The 20,484-nt window shown below is 41.8% G+C and overlaps 1 protein-coding gene across 3 annotated transcripts in view; it reads left to right on the forward strand.

Annotated features, from left to right (window-relative positions):
- The window catches only part of LOC110523878 (alpha-mannosidase 2), a 78,045-nt gene that overhangs the window by 28,163 nt on the left and 29,398 nt on the right, over positions 1-20,484 (forward strand). For all 3 annotated transcript variants that reach the window (XM_036977593.1, XM_036977591.1, XM_036977592.1), the window contains exons 7-9: positions 519-705; positions 1,439-1,616; positions 4,066-4,265. In XM_036977593.1, the coding sequence (XP_036833488.1) occupies positions 519-705; positions 1,439-1,616; positions 4,066-4,265 (565 nt within the window). The remainder of the gene's footprint in view (positions 1-518; positions 706-1,438; positions 1,617-4,065; positions 4,266-20,484) is intronic.

Consider the following 20,484-nt stretch of genomic DNA (forward strand, 5'->3'; position numbering starts at 1 on the left):
CTGGTTTTGTGATAAAACAAAGGTGTGGTTTAATTTATTATGCTGCTGTGTCTTCTTATTGTATCAACCTTTAGGCCTTTATATTGGCACGGCATATGAATTAACAGGTTACAAGCATCATTATTTTTTTGGGGGGGGCTTCCCCAGTGATTTTACCCACAACTGCTTGGTCGTAGCAAATTAGTCATCGGTTCAGTGCCAGATCAGATTATATCATCCAATTTTGTCTTATATCATTTTATATCATCATACAAGCGACCAGGAATTAGTTGTTATTTCTAATAAGGGATAAATGTTAGTACCGTACTTTTGAATACTGCGTGCACACAGCGGCCAGTCTCTTTCAGATAGAAATGTAAACAGTTTTTCTTTCAAACAGTTTTTAGACATTGCATGCTAGCTATATGTTTACAGTCCACATTCTGAAATGTTGTCATAAGAATAAGAATGCCTAAGAATTTTCTATGTTCTATTCTAATTCTCTATTCTATTTCATGTTCTATTCTATCTGTGTGCAGACCCAGCCTCCAGCACGGACATTCTATGTCACATGATGCCCTTCTACAGTTACGATGTTCCCCACACGTGTGGCCCCGACCCCAAGATCTGCTGCCAGTTTGACTTCAAGAGACTTCCTGGTGGGCGGGTCAGCTGTCCCTGGAGGGTCCCCCCTCAGCCAATCACGGATGGAAATGTACAACAGAGGTGACCAATCACATAGAAATGGAATGAGAGGGATATACTGTGTCTCTATAAGAAACCAATCTTTATTGTTCTATCGAATTTACATGAAACAGGAAATTGTCTTTGGCTTGAGGCTCACAGTTACTAACAACACTTGACATTCAAACACGACAAAAGCAAAGCTGGTCACAAAGGCTTTGGGTCCTCTGTGTAAAGTGTTTCTTAATCGGTGGTCTGTCCTGTAGCTTTCCTCTCCCTAGTACAGACAAGTATTAGAAACACTGGTCTATGGGGTAGACAGACGGTCCACATTCTCTCCACCGTTTGCTAATGTTATGGACAAGGGTCAAACACTTCGTATGAATAAGATGAGACATCGAAGCTACTGTACGATAATATTTTGTGGTAATAGGAATTTCAGATGGCCTTTGTTTTTCTAACACAAGATAGTCTCTGATGATAAGTGGACTTTCTGACACAGTAGCAAATCCATTAGAGACTAGAGAATTGACCACACACGTGAATGCACGAACACACACACAGATAATTCATTGACAATTATCAATCAATCAATCAAATGTATTTATAAAGCCCTTCTTACATCAGCTGATGTCACAAAGTGCTGTACAGAAACCCAGCCTAAAACCCCCAAACAGCAAGTAATGCAGGTGTAGAAGCACGATTACAGCTTAATATGTCATGAAAACTGTGAATCCGTTGTAGTATAGTGAACTCTTTTTCCCATGATCCCTAGGGTTCAGATGCTGCTGGACCAGTACAGGAAGAAGTCCAAGCTGTTCCGAACCAAGGTGGTGATGGTCCCCCTGGGGGACGACTTCCGCTACACAGAGGCCTTGGAGTGGGACCAGCAGTTCCAGAACTACCAGAAGCTCTTTGACTACATGAACTCTCATCCAGAACTACACGTCAAGGTCTGACTTTGGGAGCTGGAATGTTGCGTGAATATGCAGGAAGTTTTTTATTTTTTATTTCCTTTTCAATCAGCCAGGTTTATTTCATGTTTATTAAATCAAATCAAATCAAATTGTTTGTCACATACACATGGTTAGCAGATGTTAATGTGAGTGTAGCGAAATGCTTGTGCTTCTAGTTCCGACAATGCAGTAATAACCAACAAGTAATCTAACTAACAATTCCAAAACTACTGTCTTAAACACACAAGTGTAAGGGGATAAAGAATATGTACATAAAGATATATGAATGAGTAATGGTACAGAGCGGCATAGGCAAGATACAGTAGATGGTATTGAGTACAGTATATACATATGAGATGAGTATGTAAACAAAGTGGCATAGTTAAAGTGGCTAGTGATACATGTATTACATAAAGATGCAGTAGATGATATAGAGTACAGTATATACGTATCCATATGAGATTAATAATGTAGGGTATGTAAACATTATATTAGGTAGCAATGTTTAAAGTGGCTAGTGATATATTTTACATAATTTCCCATCAATTCCCATTATTAAAGTGGCTGGAGTTGAGTCAGTGTGTTGGCAGCAGCCACTCAATGTTAGTGGTGGCTGTTTAACAGTCTGATGGCCTTGAGATAGAAGCTGTTTTTCAGTCTCTCGGTCCCAGCTTTGATGCACCTGTACTGACCTCGCCTTCTGGATGATAGCGGGGTGAACAGGCAGTGGCTCGGGTGGTTGTTGTCCTTGATGATCTTTATGGCCTTCCTGTAACATCGGGTGGTGTAGGTGTCCTGGAGGGCAGGTAGTTTGCCCCCGGTGATGCGTTGTGCAGACCTCACTACCCTCTGGAGAGCCTTACGGTTGTGGGTGGAGCAGTTGCCGTACCAGGCGGTGATACAGCCCGCCAGGATGCTCTCGATTGTGCATCTGTAGAAGTTTGTGAGGGCTTTTGGTGACAAGCCGAATTTCTTCAGCCTCCTGAGGTTGAAGAGGCGCTGCTGCGCCTTCTTCACGATGCTGTCTGTGTGGGTGAACCAATTCAGTTTGTCTGTGATGTGTATGCCGAGGAACTTAAAACTTGCTACCCTCTCCACTACTGTTCCATCGATGTGGATATGGGGGTGTTCCCTCTGCTGTTTCCTGAAGTCCACAATCATCTCCTTAGTTTTGTTGACGTTGAGTGTGAGGTTATTTTCCTGACACCACACTCCGAGGGCCCTCACCTCCTCCCTGTAGGCCGTCTCGTCGTTGTTGGTAATCAAGCCTACCACTGTTGTGTCGTCCGCAAACTTGATGATTGAGTTGGAGGCGTGCGTGGCCACACAGTCGTGGGTGAACAGGGAGTACAGGAGAGGGCTCAGAACGCACCCTTGTGGGGCCCCAGTGTTGAGGATCAGCAGGGTGGAGATGTTGTTGCCTACCCTCACCACTTGGGGGCGGCCCGTCAGGAAGTCCAGTACCCAGTTGCACAGGGCGGGGTCGAGACCCAGGGTCTCGAGCTTGAGGACGAGCTTGAAGGGTACTATGGTGTTAAATGCCGAGCTGTAGTCGATGAACAGCATTCTCCCATAGGTATTCCTCTTGTCCAGATGGGTTAGGGCAGTGTGCAGTGTGGTTGAGATTGCATCGTCTGTGGACCTATTTGGGCGGTAAGCAAATTGGAGTGGGTCTAGGGTGTCAGGTAGGGTGGAGGTGATATGGTCCTTGATAGTCTCTCAAAGCACTTCATGATGATGGAAGTCAGTGCTACGGGGCGGTAGTCGTTTAGCTCAGTTACCTTAGCTTTCTTGGGAACAGGAACAATGGTGGCCCTCTTGAAGCATGTGGGAACAGCAGACTGGGATAGGGATTGATTGAATATGTCCGTAAACACACCAGCCAGCTGGTCTGCGCATGCTCTGAGGGCGCGGCTGGGGATGCCGTCTGGGCCTGCAGCCTTGCGAGGGTTAACACGTTTAAATGTTTTACTCACCTCGGCTGCAGTGAAGGAGAGGCCGCATGTTTTGGTTGCAGGCCGTGTCAGTGGCACTGTATTGTCCTCAAAGCGGGCAAAAAAGTTATTTAGTCTGCCTGGGAGCAAGACATCCTGGTCCGTGACGGGGCTGGTTTTCTTTTTGTAATCCGTGATTGACTGTAGACCCTGCCACATACCTCTTGTGTCTGAGCCGTTGAATTGAGATTCTACTTTGTCTCTATTAGGTTTGCAATAGTGGAAAATGGTGGGGTTTAAGGTTTTGATGCAACACCTCATTGGAATGACGGATGGTCGATAGTGAAATGGTGTGTTTCGTTGGCTTCCCACCCTTCTTGAAATATTGTTTTTGTGTCCACCTATTTTAATGGTACAGTGCTCTCAATAAAGCAGAAGAGTAAACTACCCTGCAGCATTAACGATAGAGCTATTTTAAGTTGATCTCTTCTAACTGGCGTATTCTGTTCTAGGCTCAGTTCGGCACCATCACGGATTACTTCAATGCTCTTCGTAAATCGGCCACAGACCCCGGTCACACTGTTCCCTCTTTACCTGTGGTCAGCGGAGACTTCTTCACTTACGCAGACAGAGATGACCACTACTGGAGCGGCTACTTCACCTCCCGACCCTTCTACAAACGCCTGGACCGCGTGCTGGAGTCACACCTCAGGTGGGAGCACAGACCGTTATTTTGTGGCAACCTGTTTCTCTTTCTCTGTTTCTTTTTTCTCTGTTTCTTTTTTTTTTACAACGTATTCTAATTTCTTTTTCTACGTCATATACATTTTTAAAAAAATGTATATATATTGCTAAATTTCAAATCGTCATCCGTCAACCAAAACAGATTACATAGATTATTTTTTACAAGCAGTACAATTTCAACATAGAAAGTGAATCACTGTAAGTGCATGTATTGGATGACTGGTTAAAGAGCAACTGCCCCTAAAAAAATGACCTTCGCATTTAGAAAACAACCTATGTGGCATCAATATGATGCCGAAACATTTATTCTAGTGTCAAAATGTACTACTAAATGTAAATAGGATCATTTTGGTCATGAAGTCAGTCTCGTCCAAAACAAGAGTTTTGTGAGACTTTTGGTTGTGACTGCCTCACAACGTAAATTAAGGTTGGGTTTGTTTCAATTCTGCCCACAGCTGGCAGCACACAAGTAATTATCAATTCAGAGTGCAGCTGCACGTGACCTAATCGTAATGTCTGTGGTAAATTAGGGTTGAATTTGAATATCTCTATGGGGCTAGTTAGGGACCATCGTTAAATTACACAATGTACATGGGACAATATAAAAATTCCAAGTGCTCCAAATTTCAATTACTTAAAAACCTTAAACCAACTATAAATTGTAGAAATTCATATACAAATATTGAAAGCATTTAATGAGAAAACTAAAAGGTGTGCAACATGAAAATAATTTTTCCATAGTCGCACACCAGCTAGCTTGAAGCTAATTGGCTAAATAATTTGGATAGCTCTCCCCACCTGCGAACCCACAAGAGACACCCACATCAAACCACACACCGAAACCAACTCGTGTTTGAATTCAGTCTTGGCCGCTAGCATTTCTTAAACGGGCTTGATAGTACTACACCTGTTGTATTCGGCGCGTGTGACAAATAAAGTTTGATTTGATTTACCAGGAAGCCTAGTGGTTGCCAAGGTGTCAGCTTATGGAGATCCAATTCAAATAAAGAATTCTGTAACTCAATCAAAGACATGGTGAAACTAATCCACTGTGCAATGTAAAAATGCACAGTATTATAAACACATAATTGATTGGAGAAATTGTTATTTTTACATTTGAAGCTCTGAGACAGCCCCAAAATAAACTGTGAATAATAACCCAGATCTCAAACTAAGCCTATTACAATTATTACAAGCCTTTTTGATTGAAATAATATGCTTGTTTGATATTATTTGTTGCATTCGTAATGACGTTTTTTTTTTACCAACCTCTTGCATATTGATGAATATAAATCCAATCAAATATTCTAATTCAGTCTTCTCACTCCCAAAGTGTTGAAAGAATGGAAAGCCAATCTAATGGTCCACCATCTAATCACCTTAAACACTGACCAGACAGACTTGACTTTAATGCATTTAGTACTTGTAGACTTTAACCTTAATTCACAGGCTTGAGAAGATCTCCACCAGGTCGTTTGATGGCCTTTGATCCAGTCTGTTTCTTTCTTTAGTAAAGGTTCATGTAACACGTCATTTTTTTTTAGGTGGTGGGGGATTTTGTTGTAGGTGGTGCTTTGTCCGCCTGCTACCCTTCGACCTGTCTGGCTTGGTTGGACCTGCCGGGGGTAGACACCCTCTCCGGCAAGGAGACAGTCCAGTAGACTAATTAATAGCCTTAATTAGTAGTTACCCTTAATTAGTACAATGGACAGTCTCTCCCAAATTAGTGCAAAGGACAATCTCTTCCCATCATCAGCACGGTCAGTTAGAGCCTGTGTTGAGTGTGGTGTTGGGAAGGTTAGTCATGATTATAGAAAGGGTCTGTAACACTTGTGGGATATTTTTCTGCCTGCGTCTTCTAGGCATAGAGCCACAACTTTAGGGTCGCCAGGGCATAAATGAAGACATGCAGGAAACCAACAGTTGATGTTGATTTTACTTGTATGTAGTACCATTTAGCAGATTTTAATATACTTCACTGAATTTACTTCACTGTTTACACTGTGGTGTAAATTCACATTTACAGAAATGTTAATTCATTCATTAGTATACTATAGTTTCTACACAAGTGAGCCTTGTGGTTTGGGCTGTTCCCCAGCAACTAGATAAATAATCAATGTCGTTTGGTCTATTGTTTGGCTAATTGACAGCCAACTTGGCATTTCCTCATGTACACTGCAAGCTTAAAAGGCGACTTTCTGATTTGGCCTTGTTTAGATTTGGTTTCGGGAGTCGGTGCCCCTTCCACGGGACGGTTGAGCTAACGTAGGCTCATGCGATTAGCATGAGGTTGTAAGTAACAAGAACATTTCCCAGGACATAGACATATCTGATATTGGCAGAAAGCTTAAATTCTTGTTAATCTAACTGCAACTTCCAATTTACAGTAGCTATTACAGTGAAGGAATACCATGCTATTGTTTAAGGAGAGTGCTAAATTTTGAACAGGAAAAGTTATAAATAAACAAATTAGGCACATTTGGGCAGTCTTGATACAACAGTTTGAACATAAATACAATGGTTCATTGGAGCAGTCTAAAATGCTGCACATACACTACTGCCATCTAGTGGCCAAAATCTAAATTGCACCTGGGCTGGAATAATACATTATGGCCTTTCTCTTGCATTTCAAAGATGATGGTACAAAAAAAATACAAAAGAACGGTTGTTTTTTTCTTCGTATTATCTTTTACCAGATCTATTGTGTTAAATTCTCCTACATTCCTTTCACATTTCCACAAACATCAAAGTGTTTCCTTTCAAATGGTACCAAGAATATGCATATCCTTGCTTCAGGGCCTGAGCTACAGGCAGATAGAATTAGGTAGGCCATTTTAGATGAAAATTTGAAAAAAGTGGCAGATCCGTACGAGGTTCTTTAACCAACAATGCAGTTCAAGAAATAGTTAAGAAAATATTTACCAAATAAACTCAAGTAAAAAAATATAAAAATTAACAATAAAATAACAATACCAGTACCAGTTCCGAGTCAATGTGCGGGGGTGGGTCAATTTAAATAGTTGCATTGACCCACCACGGATGCTGTGCCACCAGAGACTCTGGGATCGAGCCCAGGCTCTGTCGCAGCTGGTCGCGACCGGGAGGTCCATGGGGCGACGCACAATTGGCCTAGCGTCGTCCGTGTTAGGGAGGGCTTGGCCAGTAGGGATATCCTTGTTTCATCGCGCACTAGCGACTCCTGTGGCGGGCCGGGTGCAGTGCACGCTAACCAGGTCGCCAGGTGCACAGTGTTTCCTCTGACACATTGGTGCAGCTGGCTTCCGGGTTGGATGCGCGCTGTGTTAAGAAGCAGTGCGGCTTGGTTGGGTTGTGTTTCGGAGGATGCATGGCTTTCGACCTTCGTCTCTCCCGCGCCCGTACGGGAGTTGTAGCGATGAGACAAGATAGTAACTACTAACACTTGGATACCATGAAATTGTGGAGAAAAGGGGGTAGTAAAAAAAATATAAAAAAATTTAAAAAGTTCTACAGATGCACCATCAAGAGCATTCTGACTGGAAGCATCACCGCTGGCAACTGATATGCATCTACAGAGGGAAAGTGCGTACGGCCCAGTACATCACTGGGGCCAAGCTTCCTGACATCCAGGACCTATACACTAGGTGGTGTAAGAGGAAACCCCCAAAAATTGTCAGACAATAGACTTTTCTTTCTGCTACCGCACGGCAAGCAGTACCGGAGCGCCAAGTCTAGGACCAAAAGGTTCCTAAACAGCTTCTACCCTCAAGCCATAAGACTGCTGAACAATTCATCAAATAATTGTTTATTTTGTCCAGGTGGGAAAGGGCAATGAAGGGAGTGCGATTGAGATTGCGTCGCGGCTAGGTTTCCCTTTGTAGTCCGTAATAGTTTTCAAGCCCCGCCACATCCGATGAGTGTCAGAGCCGGTGTAGTAGGATTCAATCTTCATCCTGTATTGACGCTTTGCCTGTTATGGTTCGTCTGAGGGCGTAGCAGGATTTCTTATAAGTGTCCGGATTAGTGTCCTGCTCCTTGAAAACGGTAGCTCTAGCCTTTAACTCGATGCGGATGTTGCCTGTAATCCATGATTTCTGGTTGAGATGTGTACGTATGGCCACTGTGGGGACGACGTCGGCGCTGCACTTATTGATGAAGCCGATGACTGAGGTGGTATATTCCGGATTCCTGCCGCTCTAGATCATTACACAGGATCATTGTTCCGGATCATCGCAATTAGCTAGCTGCAAACGAGTGGCTACTGTTAGCTAACGCCTCTGTCCCGAAGCAAGCACCAGCTAGCCTTGAGCTAGCCTCGAGCTAGGTCCATATACCAGCTAATTCTAGGGCTACAATACCTCCTTTGCCAATTGGCCTGGACCCTTTATTGTCGACACGGAGCCCCGCCGATCCATCACGACTGTACTGCCGACGTGATCGCCCGATGTGGTCTCAACAGGCTATTCTGTTACGATATCGCCAAAGAACCATCTACTAGCCCCGGCCCACTAGCTTTTCTGAATGCGCTGTCCCCTGCTCGCCTGCATAGCCCTTGTTTCACACCCTTGACCAGCAAAAAAACATCCTGTGGCGTTCTGCATTAGCCTCGAATAGCCCCCGCGATATGCAACTTTTCAGTGAAGTTAGGCACCAATATACACAGGCAGTTAGGAAAGCAAAGGCTAGCTTTTTCAAACAGAAATGTTTATCCTGTAGCACAAACTCCAAAAAGTTCTGGGACACTGTAAAGTCCATGGAGAATAAGAGCACCTCCTCCCAGCTGCCCACTGAGCTGAGGCTAGGGAACACTGTGGAAACACCACTGATAAATCTACGATAATTGAGAATTTCAATAAGCATTTTTCTCCGGTTGGCCATGCTTTCCGCCTGGCTACACCTTCCCCTTTCAACTGGACCCTCTCTAGAATTATCTGCCGCAATTGTTCAACCCCTATTACTAGCCTGTTCAACCTCTCTTTCGTATCGTCTGAGATCCCCAAAGATTGGAAATCTGCCGCAGTCATCCCACTCTTCAAAGGGGGAGACACTCTAGACCCAAACGGTTTCAGACCTATATCTATCCCACCCTGCCTTTCCAAGGTCTTTGAAAGCAAAGTTAACAAACAGATCACCGACCATTTTGAATCCCACCGTACCTTCTCCACTATGCAATCTGGTTTCCGAGCTGGTCATGGGTGCACCTCGGCCACACTCAAGGTCCTAAACTATATCATAACCGCCATCGATAAAAGACAATACTGTGCAGCCGTATTCGTCGACCTGGCCAAGGCTTTCGACTGTCAATCACCGCATTCTTATCGCAGACCCCAACAGCCTTGGTTTCTCAAATGACTGCCTCGCCTGGTTCACCAACTACTTCTCAGACAGAGTTCAGTGTGTCAAATCGGAGGGCCTGTTGTCCGGACCACTGGCTGTCTCTATGGGGTTGCCACAGGGTTCAATTCTCAGGCCGACTCTTTTCTCTGTATACCTCAATGATGTCGCTCTTGCTGCTGGTGATTCTCTGATCCACCTCTACACAGAAGACACCATTCTGTATACTTCTGGACCTTCTTTGGACACTGTGTTAACAAACCTCCAGATGAGCTTCAATGCTATACAACTCTCCTTCCGTGGCCTCCAACTGCTCTTAAATGCAAGTAAAACTAAATGCATGCTCTTCAACCGATCGCTGCCTGCACCTGCCCGCCCATCTAGCATCACTACTCTGGACGGTTATGACTTATGTGGACAACTACAAATACCTAGGTTGGTTTGACTGTAAACTCTCCTTTCAGACTCACATTAACCTCTTGAAGCTAGGGAGCACTATTTTTATGTTGGAAAAATAACGTTCCCAAAGTAAATGGCCTATTTCCCAGGACCAGATGCTAGAATATGCATATCATTGACAGATTAGAATAGAAAACACTCAAAAGTTTCCAAAACAGCAGGCGACACCAGAGAAAAATCCAACCAGGAAGTGGCTTCTATTTTGAAAACTCCATGTTCCATAGCCTCCCATTGCTCCATTTAAAGGGAGGTGTCAAGGTGTCAGTCTTCAGACATAGTTTCAGGGTTTTATTTTGAAAAATGAGCCAGAACGATAGCATCGCGTCAAGTGGTCACATGAGTTTTGCTTGCTCAACAGAGTTTGGATAGATATTGCTTTTCCCTCTCCTACTGTGAAAGACATTTGCGGTTGATATATTATTGATTATATATCTTAAAAACAACCTGCGGATTGATTATAAAAAACATTTTACATGTTTCTGTGGACATTACGGATATTATTTGGAATTTGTCTGCGTTGTCGTGACTGCTCCTTCCTGTGGATTTCTGAACATAATGCGCCAAACAAACGGAGGTATTTTGGTTATAAAAATCATCTTTATGGAACAAAAGGAACATTTGTTGTGTTAACTGTGAGTCTCGTGAGTGAAAACATCCGAAGATCATCAAAGGTAAACAATTAATTTGATTGCTTTTCTGATTTGTGACAAAGCTACCTGATGCTAAGTGTACTTAATGTTTTGTCATGCGATCGATAAACTTACACAAACGCTTGGATTGCTTTCGCTGTAAAGCATAATTTCAAGATCTGAGACGACAGGTGGATTACCAAAAGGCTAAGCTGTGTTTTGCAATATTGCACTTGTGATTTCATGAATATGAATATTTTTAGTAATATTATTTGACTGAGGCGCTATGCTATTCAGCGGTTGCTGATGACAATTATCCCGCTTAAGGGATGGGTAGCGTCAAGAAGTTAAGCATGTCCAATCCAAAATTAAATCTAGAATCAGCTTCCTATTTCGCAACAAAGCATCCTTCACTCATGCTGTCAAACATACCCTCGTAAAACTGACTATCCTACCGATCCTTGACTTTGGCGATGTCATTTACAAAATAGCCTCCAACGCTCTACTCAGAAAACTATATGCAGTCTATCACAGTGCATCCGTTTTGTCACCAAAGCCCCATATACTTCCCACCACTGCGACCTGTATGCTCTCGTTGGCTGGCCCTCGCTTCAGATTCGTCGCCAAACACACTGGCTCCAGGTCATCTATAAGTCTTTGCAAAGTAAAGCCCCGCCTTATCTTAGCTCACTCGTCACCATAGCAGCACCCACCCGTAGCACGCGCTCCAGCAGGTATATTTCACTGGTCACCCCCAAAGCCAACTCCTCCTTTGGCCGCCTTTCCTTCCAGTTCTCTGCTGCCAATGACTGCAACGAATTGCAAAATTCACTGAAGCTGGGGACTCATATCTCCCTCACTAACTTTAAGCATCAGCTGTTAGAGCAGCTTACAGATCAGTACATAGCCCATCTGTAAATAGCCCAACCAACTGTGTTTTTGCTCCTTTGCACCCGTGTCTCTACTTGCACATTCATATTCTGCACATATATCACTCCAGTGATTAATTGCTAAATTGTCATTATTTTGCCACTATGGCCTATTTCTTATATAGACTTTTCTATTGTGTTATTGACTGTACGTTTGTTTATTCCATGTGTAACTAACTCTGTGTTGTTTGTGTCGCACTGCTGTGCTTTATCTTGGCCAGGTCGCAGTTGTAAATGAGAACTTGTTGTTCTCAACTGGCCTACCTGGTTAAATAAAAGTGAAATTGTTTTATTTTTTTTTAAATACCATTAGATGAATCCCAGAACATATTCCAGTCTGTGCTAGCAGGAACAGTCCTGTAGCGTAGCATCCGTGTCATCTGACCACTTCCGTATTGATAGAGTTTTTTTAATCTGGTTGCACATGAGACATGCTGGTAGAAATTAGGTAACGGATTTAAGTTTGCCTGCATTAAAGTCCTCGACCACTAGGAGCTTCTGGATAGGCATTTTCTTGTTTTCTTATGGCCTTGTACAGGTGGTTGAGTTGCGGTCTTAGTGACAGCATCGGTTTGTCGTGGTAAATAGTTGGCTAGGAATAATATAGATGAGAACTCTCTTGGTAGATAGTGTGGTCTACAGCTTATCGTAAGGTACTCAACCTCAGGCGAGCAATACCTCGAGACTTCTTTATTATTTGACATCGCACACCAGCTGTTATTGACAAATACTGTAGACACTTTCCAGAAGTAGCTTCTCTGTTCCTGACTATGCATGGGAAATCCCGGCAGCTCTTGATTATCCGGGCCTTCTAATCTAGTGCTTCTTCTATGAATACACTTGAGATACACCTCAAAGTACCATGTACCCAAACTTCTGACCAAAAGTTTGGCTACTTTCTACCGATAACAGGACAAAGACCCTTACTCAGAGTGTTTAAAACTGTGTTCTCAGCACATATTGATTTCCTTTGCTTTGTCTTTTGAGATAAGGGTCTAATCTTACAGGCTCCCTTGTGTGAGGCCGTCAAAGTGGTCAGTGAAAGAACTAAGCACACAGAGAGTGTGAATCCGTTTGAACTTCGAACCTCTTCTGTCCTGCTGAGGTCTCAAGACTGCGTACACATCTATTGTTATGCATGGATGGTTCAACTTCATAACAGGAAGGAGTTTGTTAGATTCAGTCCACCAACAAATACAGTAGGGATGGATTTGTGGATTTTCATTAAACACAGGACCGTTTTGCATTTGATGGTGTCTAAATATAGGACGGGAGATGGCTTATCAGAATACAGTCGTTAAATTAGTCTTGGCACTCAACCGGCGGCTCCTTTCAAGCTGCAAACAAGACTGTGCACAGTATGTGGTGTATGTGTGCATGCTCTCATCCTCATTCATCTGAAAGAGATGTTCCCTTAAGTCATTGTCTCGTTCTGTACATGTGTTTTTCTCCTTGGACGGAGGTAGAGCTATTGGCTTTTTACACGGTGCATTTGGGTCAGTTGCCTCGGTGTGTTGTATTATGTTAGAAGCTCTCAAGATGCAGTCATTGCATTAAAACCAATGATTTCCTTAGAGATACTACCACAAACGAGAGGTGTTGCTCCACCATTGTAACAATCTAGAAAGACACAATAAGACATAAAACATAGTAAGATTATCAGGATGCGCAATAAAATATTGAGATACGGTAGAGTAAAAGCAGTAATCAAGTTATACATTAGTAAAAAACTATCCTATGACTTTAAGAGTGCTTATATTCTCCCAGTTCTCCATCCCTCAGCTTTATACCAAACCAAGTGGCAGGGCTGCCATTGGGCTGAAACTAGGACTGTGGTGGTCATGACATTTTGTCAGCCCGTGATTGTCATGCAAATAACTGCCAGTCTCATGGTAATTGACCGTTAATTACCATGATATATTACCATAAACACGTTCAGGATCTCCTAACCTACAAGCCCCTGATGCAGACCATTTGAACATCTACATTTTAAAAAGTCTAATAAATCAATTTAATATAGCCTACGGCATTTATTTTAGACAGGTCTATTTATTTTAGACAGGTCTAAAGAAACATGTAGCTTATTTCAGAAGAACAACATAGTATATTCTTAGTTGTCCTTGTGTTAGGCCCAGTGGCGGCTGGTGACCTGAAAAATTGAGGAGGATGAATATAGACGACAAAGTGTGTTTCAAAAATCGTCAAAGACTATTTATGTTAACCTAAAGCATTTAATAAAGACATTTATAGCAAACTATTATGGGAAGGGAATGAGGGGGCTACTTAACCTTTCTGATCTCCCCATCCCGGATCCGGGTTCGTGAATACAGACTCAAGCTCATTACCATAACGCAACGTTAACTATTCATGAAAATCGCAAATCAAATGAAATAAATATGCTAGCTCTCAAGCTTAGCCTTTTGTTAACAACACTGTCATCTCAGATTTTCAAAATATGCTTCTCAACCATTGCAAAACAATCATTTGTGTAACAGTATTGATGGCTAACGTAGCATTTAGCATTAGCATTCAGCTGGCAACATTTACACAAAAAAACAGAAAAGCATTCAAAAAAATCATTTACCTTTGAAGAACTTCAGATGTTTTCAATGAGGAGACTCTCAGATAGCAAATGTTCAGTTTTTCCTGAAAGATTATTTGTTTAGGACAAATCGCTCCGTTTTCTGCGTCACGTTTAGCTATGAAAAAACCCCTGTATCCAGGATTGTGTAAATCTATCAGCAAGCTCATTAGCATAACACAACGTTAACTATTTATGAAAATCGCAAATGAAATGAAATAAATATGCCATCTCTCAAGCTTAGCCTTTTGTAAACAACACTGTCATCTCAGATTTTCAAAATATGCTTCTCAACCATAGAAAAACAATCATTTGTGCAAAAGTAGCTAGCTAGAGTTAGCATTTCGCGTTAGCATTTAGCGTTAGCATTAGCGTTAGCATCCAGCACGCAACATTAACAAAAACATAAAAGCCTTCAAATAAAATCATTTACCTTTGAAGAACTTCTGATGTTTTCAATGAGGATACTCTCAGTTAGATAGCAGATGCTCAGTTTTTCCAAAAAGATTCCTTGTGTATTAGAAATAGCTCCGTTTTATACATCACATTTGGCTACCAAAAAAAATCCATAAATTCAGTCCTCAAAACGCAAACTTTTTTCCAAATTAACTCCATAATATCGACTGAAAACATGGCAAACGTTTTTTAGAATCAAGCCTCAAGGTGTTTTTCATATATCTCTTCATTGATACATCGTTCTTGGATACATGCTTTCTCTCCTGAATCCCAGGAGAAAATGACCGCACCTGAAGATTACGCACAAATTTAGACAAAGGACACCGGGTGGACCTCTGGAAAATGTAGTCTCTTATGGCCAATCTTCCAATGATATGCCTACAAATACGTCACAATGCTGCTAAGACCTTGGGCGAACGACAGAAAGTGTAGGCTCATTCGTTGCGCAATCACAGCCATATAAGGAGAGAATGGAAAACAGAGCTTCAGAAATTCTGCTAATTCCTGGGTGATGCATCATCTTGGTTTCGCCTGTAGAATGAGTTCTGGGGCACTTACAGACAAAATCTTTGCAGATTCTGAAACTTCAGAGTGTTTTCTTTCAAAAACTGTCAAGAATATGCATAGTCGAGCATCTTTTCGTGACAAAATATCGCGCTTAAAACGGGAACGTTTTTTATCCAAAAATGAAATAGCGCCCCTAGAGCTCTAACTGGTTAAACTGTGTTGGAAAGGAATCACAGCAGTGATTGAATGAGGGTATGTATGAGGCATGAGTTGAGGTGTTCAGAGACTTGACCAGTGCAGGATAGGATTTGACAGGGAAGACAAAAAACAATAACACAACACACTACACAGTTAGACAAAAGAGCTAAGAATGAGTTAGTCCAAGCAAGGAGTAAAATCATTGATGTGTAATAATGTGATTGTGTATGTGATTGACTCTACATACAGGAATGAGAGAAAATTGATAGGGGTACTCACAGTTCTTTGAGGGGAAGCGTTCATTGTGCCAGTGGATGAGTAGCTTCAGTTCATGTCAGGAGAGAGTTGACAATGGCAGGTAAAGTGGTGTGATCATCACCTCTTAATCAGGGAACAGGAGGGGACTTAATACAAACAGCTGTAAATACAAATAGTAGATACATTCCATTTCAGCTGCGCCATCGTAGGTTTGGACAACGAGTTTCTCTATGAAGTTAAACTCAGACATCTCAAAATTCATAAAGTCAAACAGACTGCGCACCTCGCCCTCTTAAAGTATCCCAAGAAACATTCCTGAATAAAACCCTGTTTCATCCACATATCTGACAATAACTGACAACTGCACGCAGACTGGTGACACCATTGGTCTTAGAGCGGTGGGGCAATTTTCAAATTGTCTCGTTTTTATCCAATACAGCGTGTCAGGTGTTTAGGTGTAGCCTAGGCTGCGGCAACATTTCTGTCGGGAGTTTTTGCTTGTGTCTGTCCAGAGTGATTATGTGTTAACATCTTTGCTAAATAAATACCGGAGGAAAGTGGAAAGCCTACCTGAGCATACCCTGCTTTTGTTTTTTCGTTAAGCTGAACACAATCGATGTTCTTCAGGTCACTGTACCCATCTTTCGACCAAGGCTCAGACTTTCCAAAAGCAGGCATGGCCAGCAATACAGACGGCTTGATGAAAATCTCCCCGTTAACCAGTTATACTTTTGACGTCAGGTGGTACTGAACGCCCTCATCTTTTCATCCTTATTCATGAAACTAATCTCAGGCAGAGGTCGACCCTCGCTTTTAATTCACACCTTTCCCATGTACCCCAGAGAATGAAAGGGGTTCTTCAACAAAAAGTCCACAACATTTGTCAGCGTTGGCCATTCACTCATTCTGGCAGAGAAATCTGCACACTCGTGCTGATATGGAAGTTAGCAAGGCAAATTTAAATAAATTGCACCAACTGGGCACAAAAATAAAGTTCTAAAACCAAGAAAACAATGTATAATATACCTCCACCATCTCCTGTAGTTTGAAAAAACTAATTTGAATTGAATAATATCCCCAAAATCTCTATCCAACAATGTCACCAAGCCTCTCAACACATAGAACCCCCATAATGCTCTGTGGCACAATCCCAATACAACTCACTAGGTTAATTATCTGGATGGACAACATGTCATTTCATACTGCAAAAGCTTTGATTGGTTGGAGAACATCCTCCGGGAGTGGTCATAATTACCATGTATGTCAATGGAAGGGGGAAAGTCCTAGGAGCCTCCTGGGTTTTGTATTGAAGTCAATGTAGCCAGAGGAAGACGGAAGCTAGCTGTCCTCCGGTTATACCATGGTGCTACCCCAGACAGGGCTGTTGAAGTTACTGTAGACCTTCATTGCAAAACAGTGTATTTTAATCAATTATTTGGTGACATGAGAATATTTAGTAGAGTTTAATCTAAGGATAACTTTTTTAATTTCTCTAGGGTACGTGGGACGGTAGCGTCCCACCTCGTCAACAGCCAGTGAAACTGCAGGGCGCCAAATTCAAAACAGAAATCCCATAACTAAAATTCCTCAAACATACATGTATTTTACACCATTTTAAAGAAACACTTGTTGTAAATCCGATTTCAAAAAGGCTTTACTACGAAAGCAAACCAAACAATTATGTTAGGTCAGAGCCAAGTCACAGAAAAACACAGCCATTTTCCAGCCAAAGAGAGGAGTCACAAAAAGCAGAAATATAGATAAAATGAATCACTAACCTTTGATGATCTTCATCAGATGACACTCAAAGGACTTCATGTTACACAATACGTGTATGTTTTGTTCTGTAAAGTTCATATTTATATCCAAAAATCTGAGTTTACATTGGCGCATTATGTTCAGTAGTTCCAAAACATCCAGTGATTTTGCAGAGGGCCACATCAATTTACAGAAATACTCATAATCAACATTGCTTAAAGATACAACTGTTATGCATGGAATTTTAGATCTACCTCTCCTTAATGCAACCGCTATGTCAGATTTTGTTTAAACTTTACGGAAAAAGCACACCATGCAATAATCTGAGTACGGTGCTCAGACAAATCAAGTCAAACAGATATCCGCCATGTTGGAGTTAACAGAAGTCAGAAATAACATTAGAAATATTCACTTACCTTTGATGATCTTCATCAGAATGCACTCCCAGGAATCCCAGTTCCACAATAAATGTTTGTTTTGTTTGACAATGTCCATCTTTTATGTCCAAATACCTCCTTTTGTTAGCGCGTTCAGTTCACAAATCCAAACTCACGACGCGCGGGCAGAAAAGTCATATTACAGTTCGTAGGAACATGTCAAACGATGTATAGAATCAATCTTTACGATGTTAACATAAATCTTCAATAATGTTCTGTTACGAATCCCTTTTGGCCCGACAGTCTAGGGGGGATGGTAATGAGACCCGTAACATAACTCATACAAATTCTAATAGTGACAAAGTAAAAGTGAGAACGAAATAACCACGACAACTGAAATCTACCATCAAACTCAGGGTTTATTGGAAAACACACGGTAATGGGGGGAGCAGGAAAAGGGGCTGAGCTGGACCCAAGGAAAGAAATAATAAGTATTCAAAAACACCCCTAAGCTAGACTAGCCTATTTCAACAACAGCTAACTAACTAACCAAAAATACAGTGGGTGGTCCGCCCAGTTCTAACTAGGGTATTTAACAAAGTTTACCTACGGGTAGTGTATGCCCATGGGCGACTTGTCTTGGTTCCCCCTTTTCCCACCAGCAAACAAACAAACACCATAACCAAAAACAATACTCACAGGTGAGGACAAAGTGATATCGAGGTGCTCAAACAAAAGATAGCTCAATACATAAAGAGAGTGAAACAGAGAGATCTACAGACATGGCATTTACAGAGAGATTGAGCTCTACAGCAAACAACTGACAGGGTTTTTAAACAAAGGGAAAGGAACGGTGATTGGGTAGGAAACAGGAGGAGGTGTGTCTTCTGATTGATGATTGGTGACTGATTGGGGAGTGATGATTTTCACCTGTGAGGGGAGAAGGAGAGAAAAGAAACACACTCACAGGATACACAGAGGATACTTGTATCCGTAACATGTTCCAACCGGAGAATTCCTTTGTCTGTAGAAATGCAATGGAACAGAGCTCGCTCTCACGTGAGCGCACGAGACTGAGCTCGTGGCTCTCTGGCAGGCCTCTGACTCATTCCCCTCTCATTCGCCCCCACTTCACAGTAGAAGCCTCAAATAAGGTTCTAAAGACTGGTGACATCTAGTGGAAGCTTTAGGAAGTGCAATTTGACCCCATAGACACTGTATATTCGATAGGCAATGAGTTGAAAAACTACAAACCTCAGATTTCCCACTTCCTGGTTGGATCAGGTTTTTGCCTGCCATATGGTTTCTGTTATACTCACAGACATCATTTAAGCTGTTTTAGAAACTTCAGAGTGTTTTCTATCCAAATCTACTAAGTATATGCATATTATTTTATGGCTGAGTAGCAGGCAGTTTAATTTGGGCACGCTTTTCATCCAAAATCCCCAATGCTGCCCCTACCCTAGAGAAGTTAATGTTTCACTATTTTTTTTTAAATGAAATTTCCCTGAAGAGGATGGTCCTCCCCTTCCTCCTCTGAGGAGCCTCCACTGGTTAGGCCCTGATCTGGCTATGCCATATGGCTGTGGGCTTTGCTTAGCTGTCACGCCCTGACCTGAGATATCTCTGTTTTCTTTATTATTTTGGTTAGTTCAGGGTGTGACTAGGGTAGGTATGCTAGTTTTTGTATTGTCTATGGGTTTTGTATGTGTAGGGGTTTTGTAGGTCTAGGTAGTATGTATGTCTATGGTGGCCTGATATGGTTCCCAATCAGAGGCAGCTGTTTATCGTTGTCTCTGATTGGGGATCATATTTAGGTAGCTATTTCACCTTTTGTGTTTGTGGGTTCTTGTTCTATGTTTAGTTGCCTGTCTGCACTACTCATATTAGCTTCACGGTTCGTATTGTTATTTTGTTCAGTGTTCATTCGTTAAATAAATAAGAATGTACGCTTACCACTCTGCGCCTTGGTCCGATCATTATGACGAACGTGACATTAGCAGACAAGATTTGCTTAGAATTCTGTGGCATTATTTTATATTATCTTAAAGCATGAATACAATTGAACATAGCTGAATAAATTAGTAAGGATATTTTCTCCAAACGATTTCTGAGGGAGTGAGGTCCTACTATATGCTTCATTTTGAGATATTTATGCAACTTTAGCTGTATTACAAAGACTATATTTTTAGATTTTGGCAGGTTATGTTTTTAAATATGCAAGCATAGGCAGCATATCCATAAGGCTAGGGGAAGCTATTCCTAAATTAAATTACCCAAATGATATAGGCTAACTACTCCCATCTATACAGAAATAAATACAATTATTCATAATAGGCTACTAAAGCATGATTTGGCCACCGAGGAGCATTACCTTCTTTAAATCGTATTGCCTACAGTCAGAAGGAAAGGTAGCGCAAGCAATTTGAGCAGATGATTGTTGCGTTGTGACTGTGAAGAGTAGAGAGGCCAAGCCAGGCATACCGCAATATTTCAAAATACAATCACAGGAAAACATAGTTTGGAAAGCACGTGTTTATAGCTGTAAAGAGAAGACAATGAAAAGACAAATTCTCAACTTAATTTAGTGGACAATAGTAGAGCCTGTCTTATTGGCACCAGTGGAGAGAATCGGCAATATCCCTGGTGCGCATATTCACTATTTATCATTATGGGGTCCGTGTTACTTAAAAGTTTGTTTTTTGGACAATAATTTCCTCCA

This window comes from Oncorhynchus mykiss, chromosome 5 (assembly GCF_013265735.2).
Source record: "Oncorhynchus mykiss isolate Arlee chromosome 5, USDA_OmykA_1.1, whole genome shotgun sequence".
NCBI classification, from domain to species: Eukaryota; Metazoa; Chordata; class Actinopteri; order Salmoniformes; family Salmonidae; genus Oncorhynchus; species Oncorhynchus mykiss.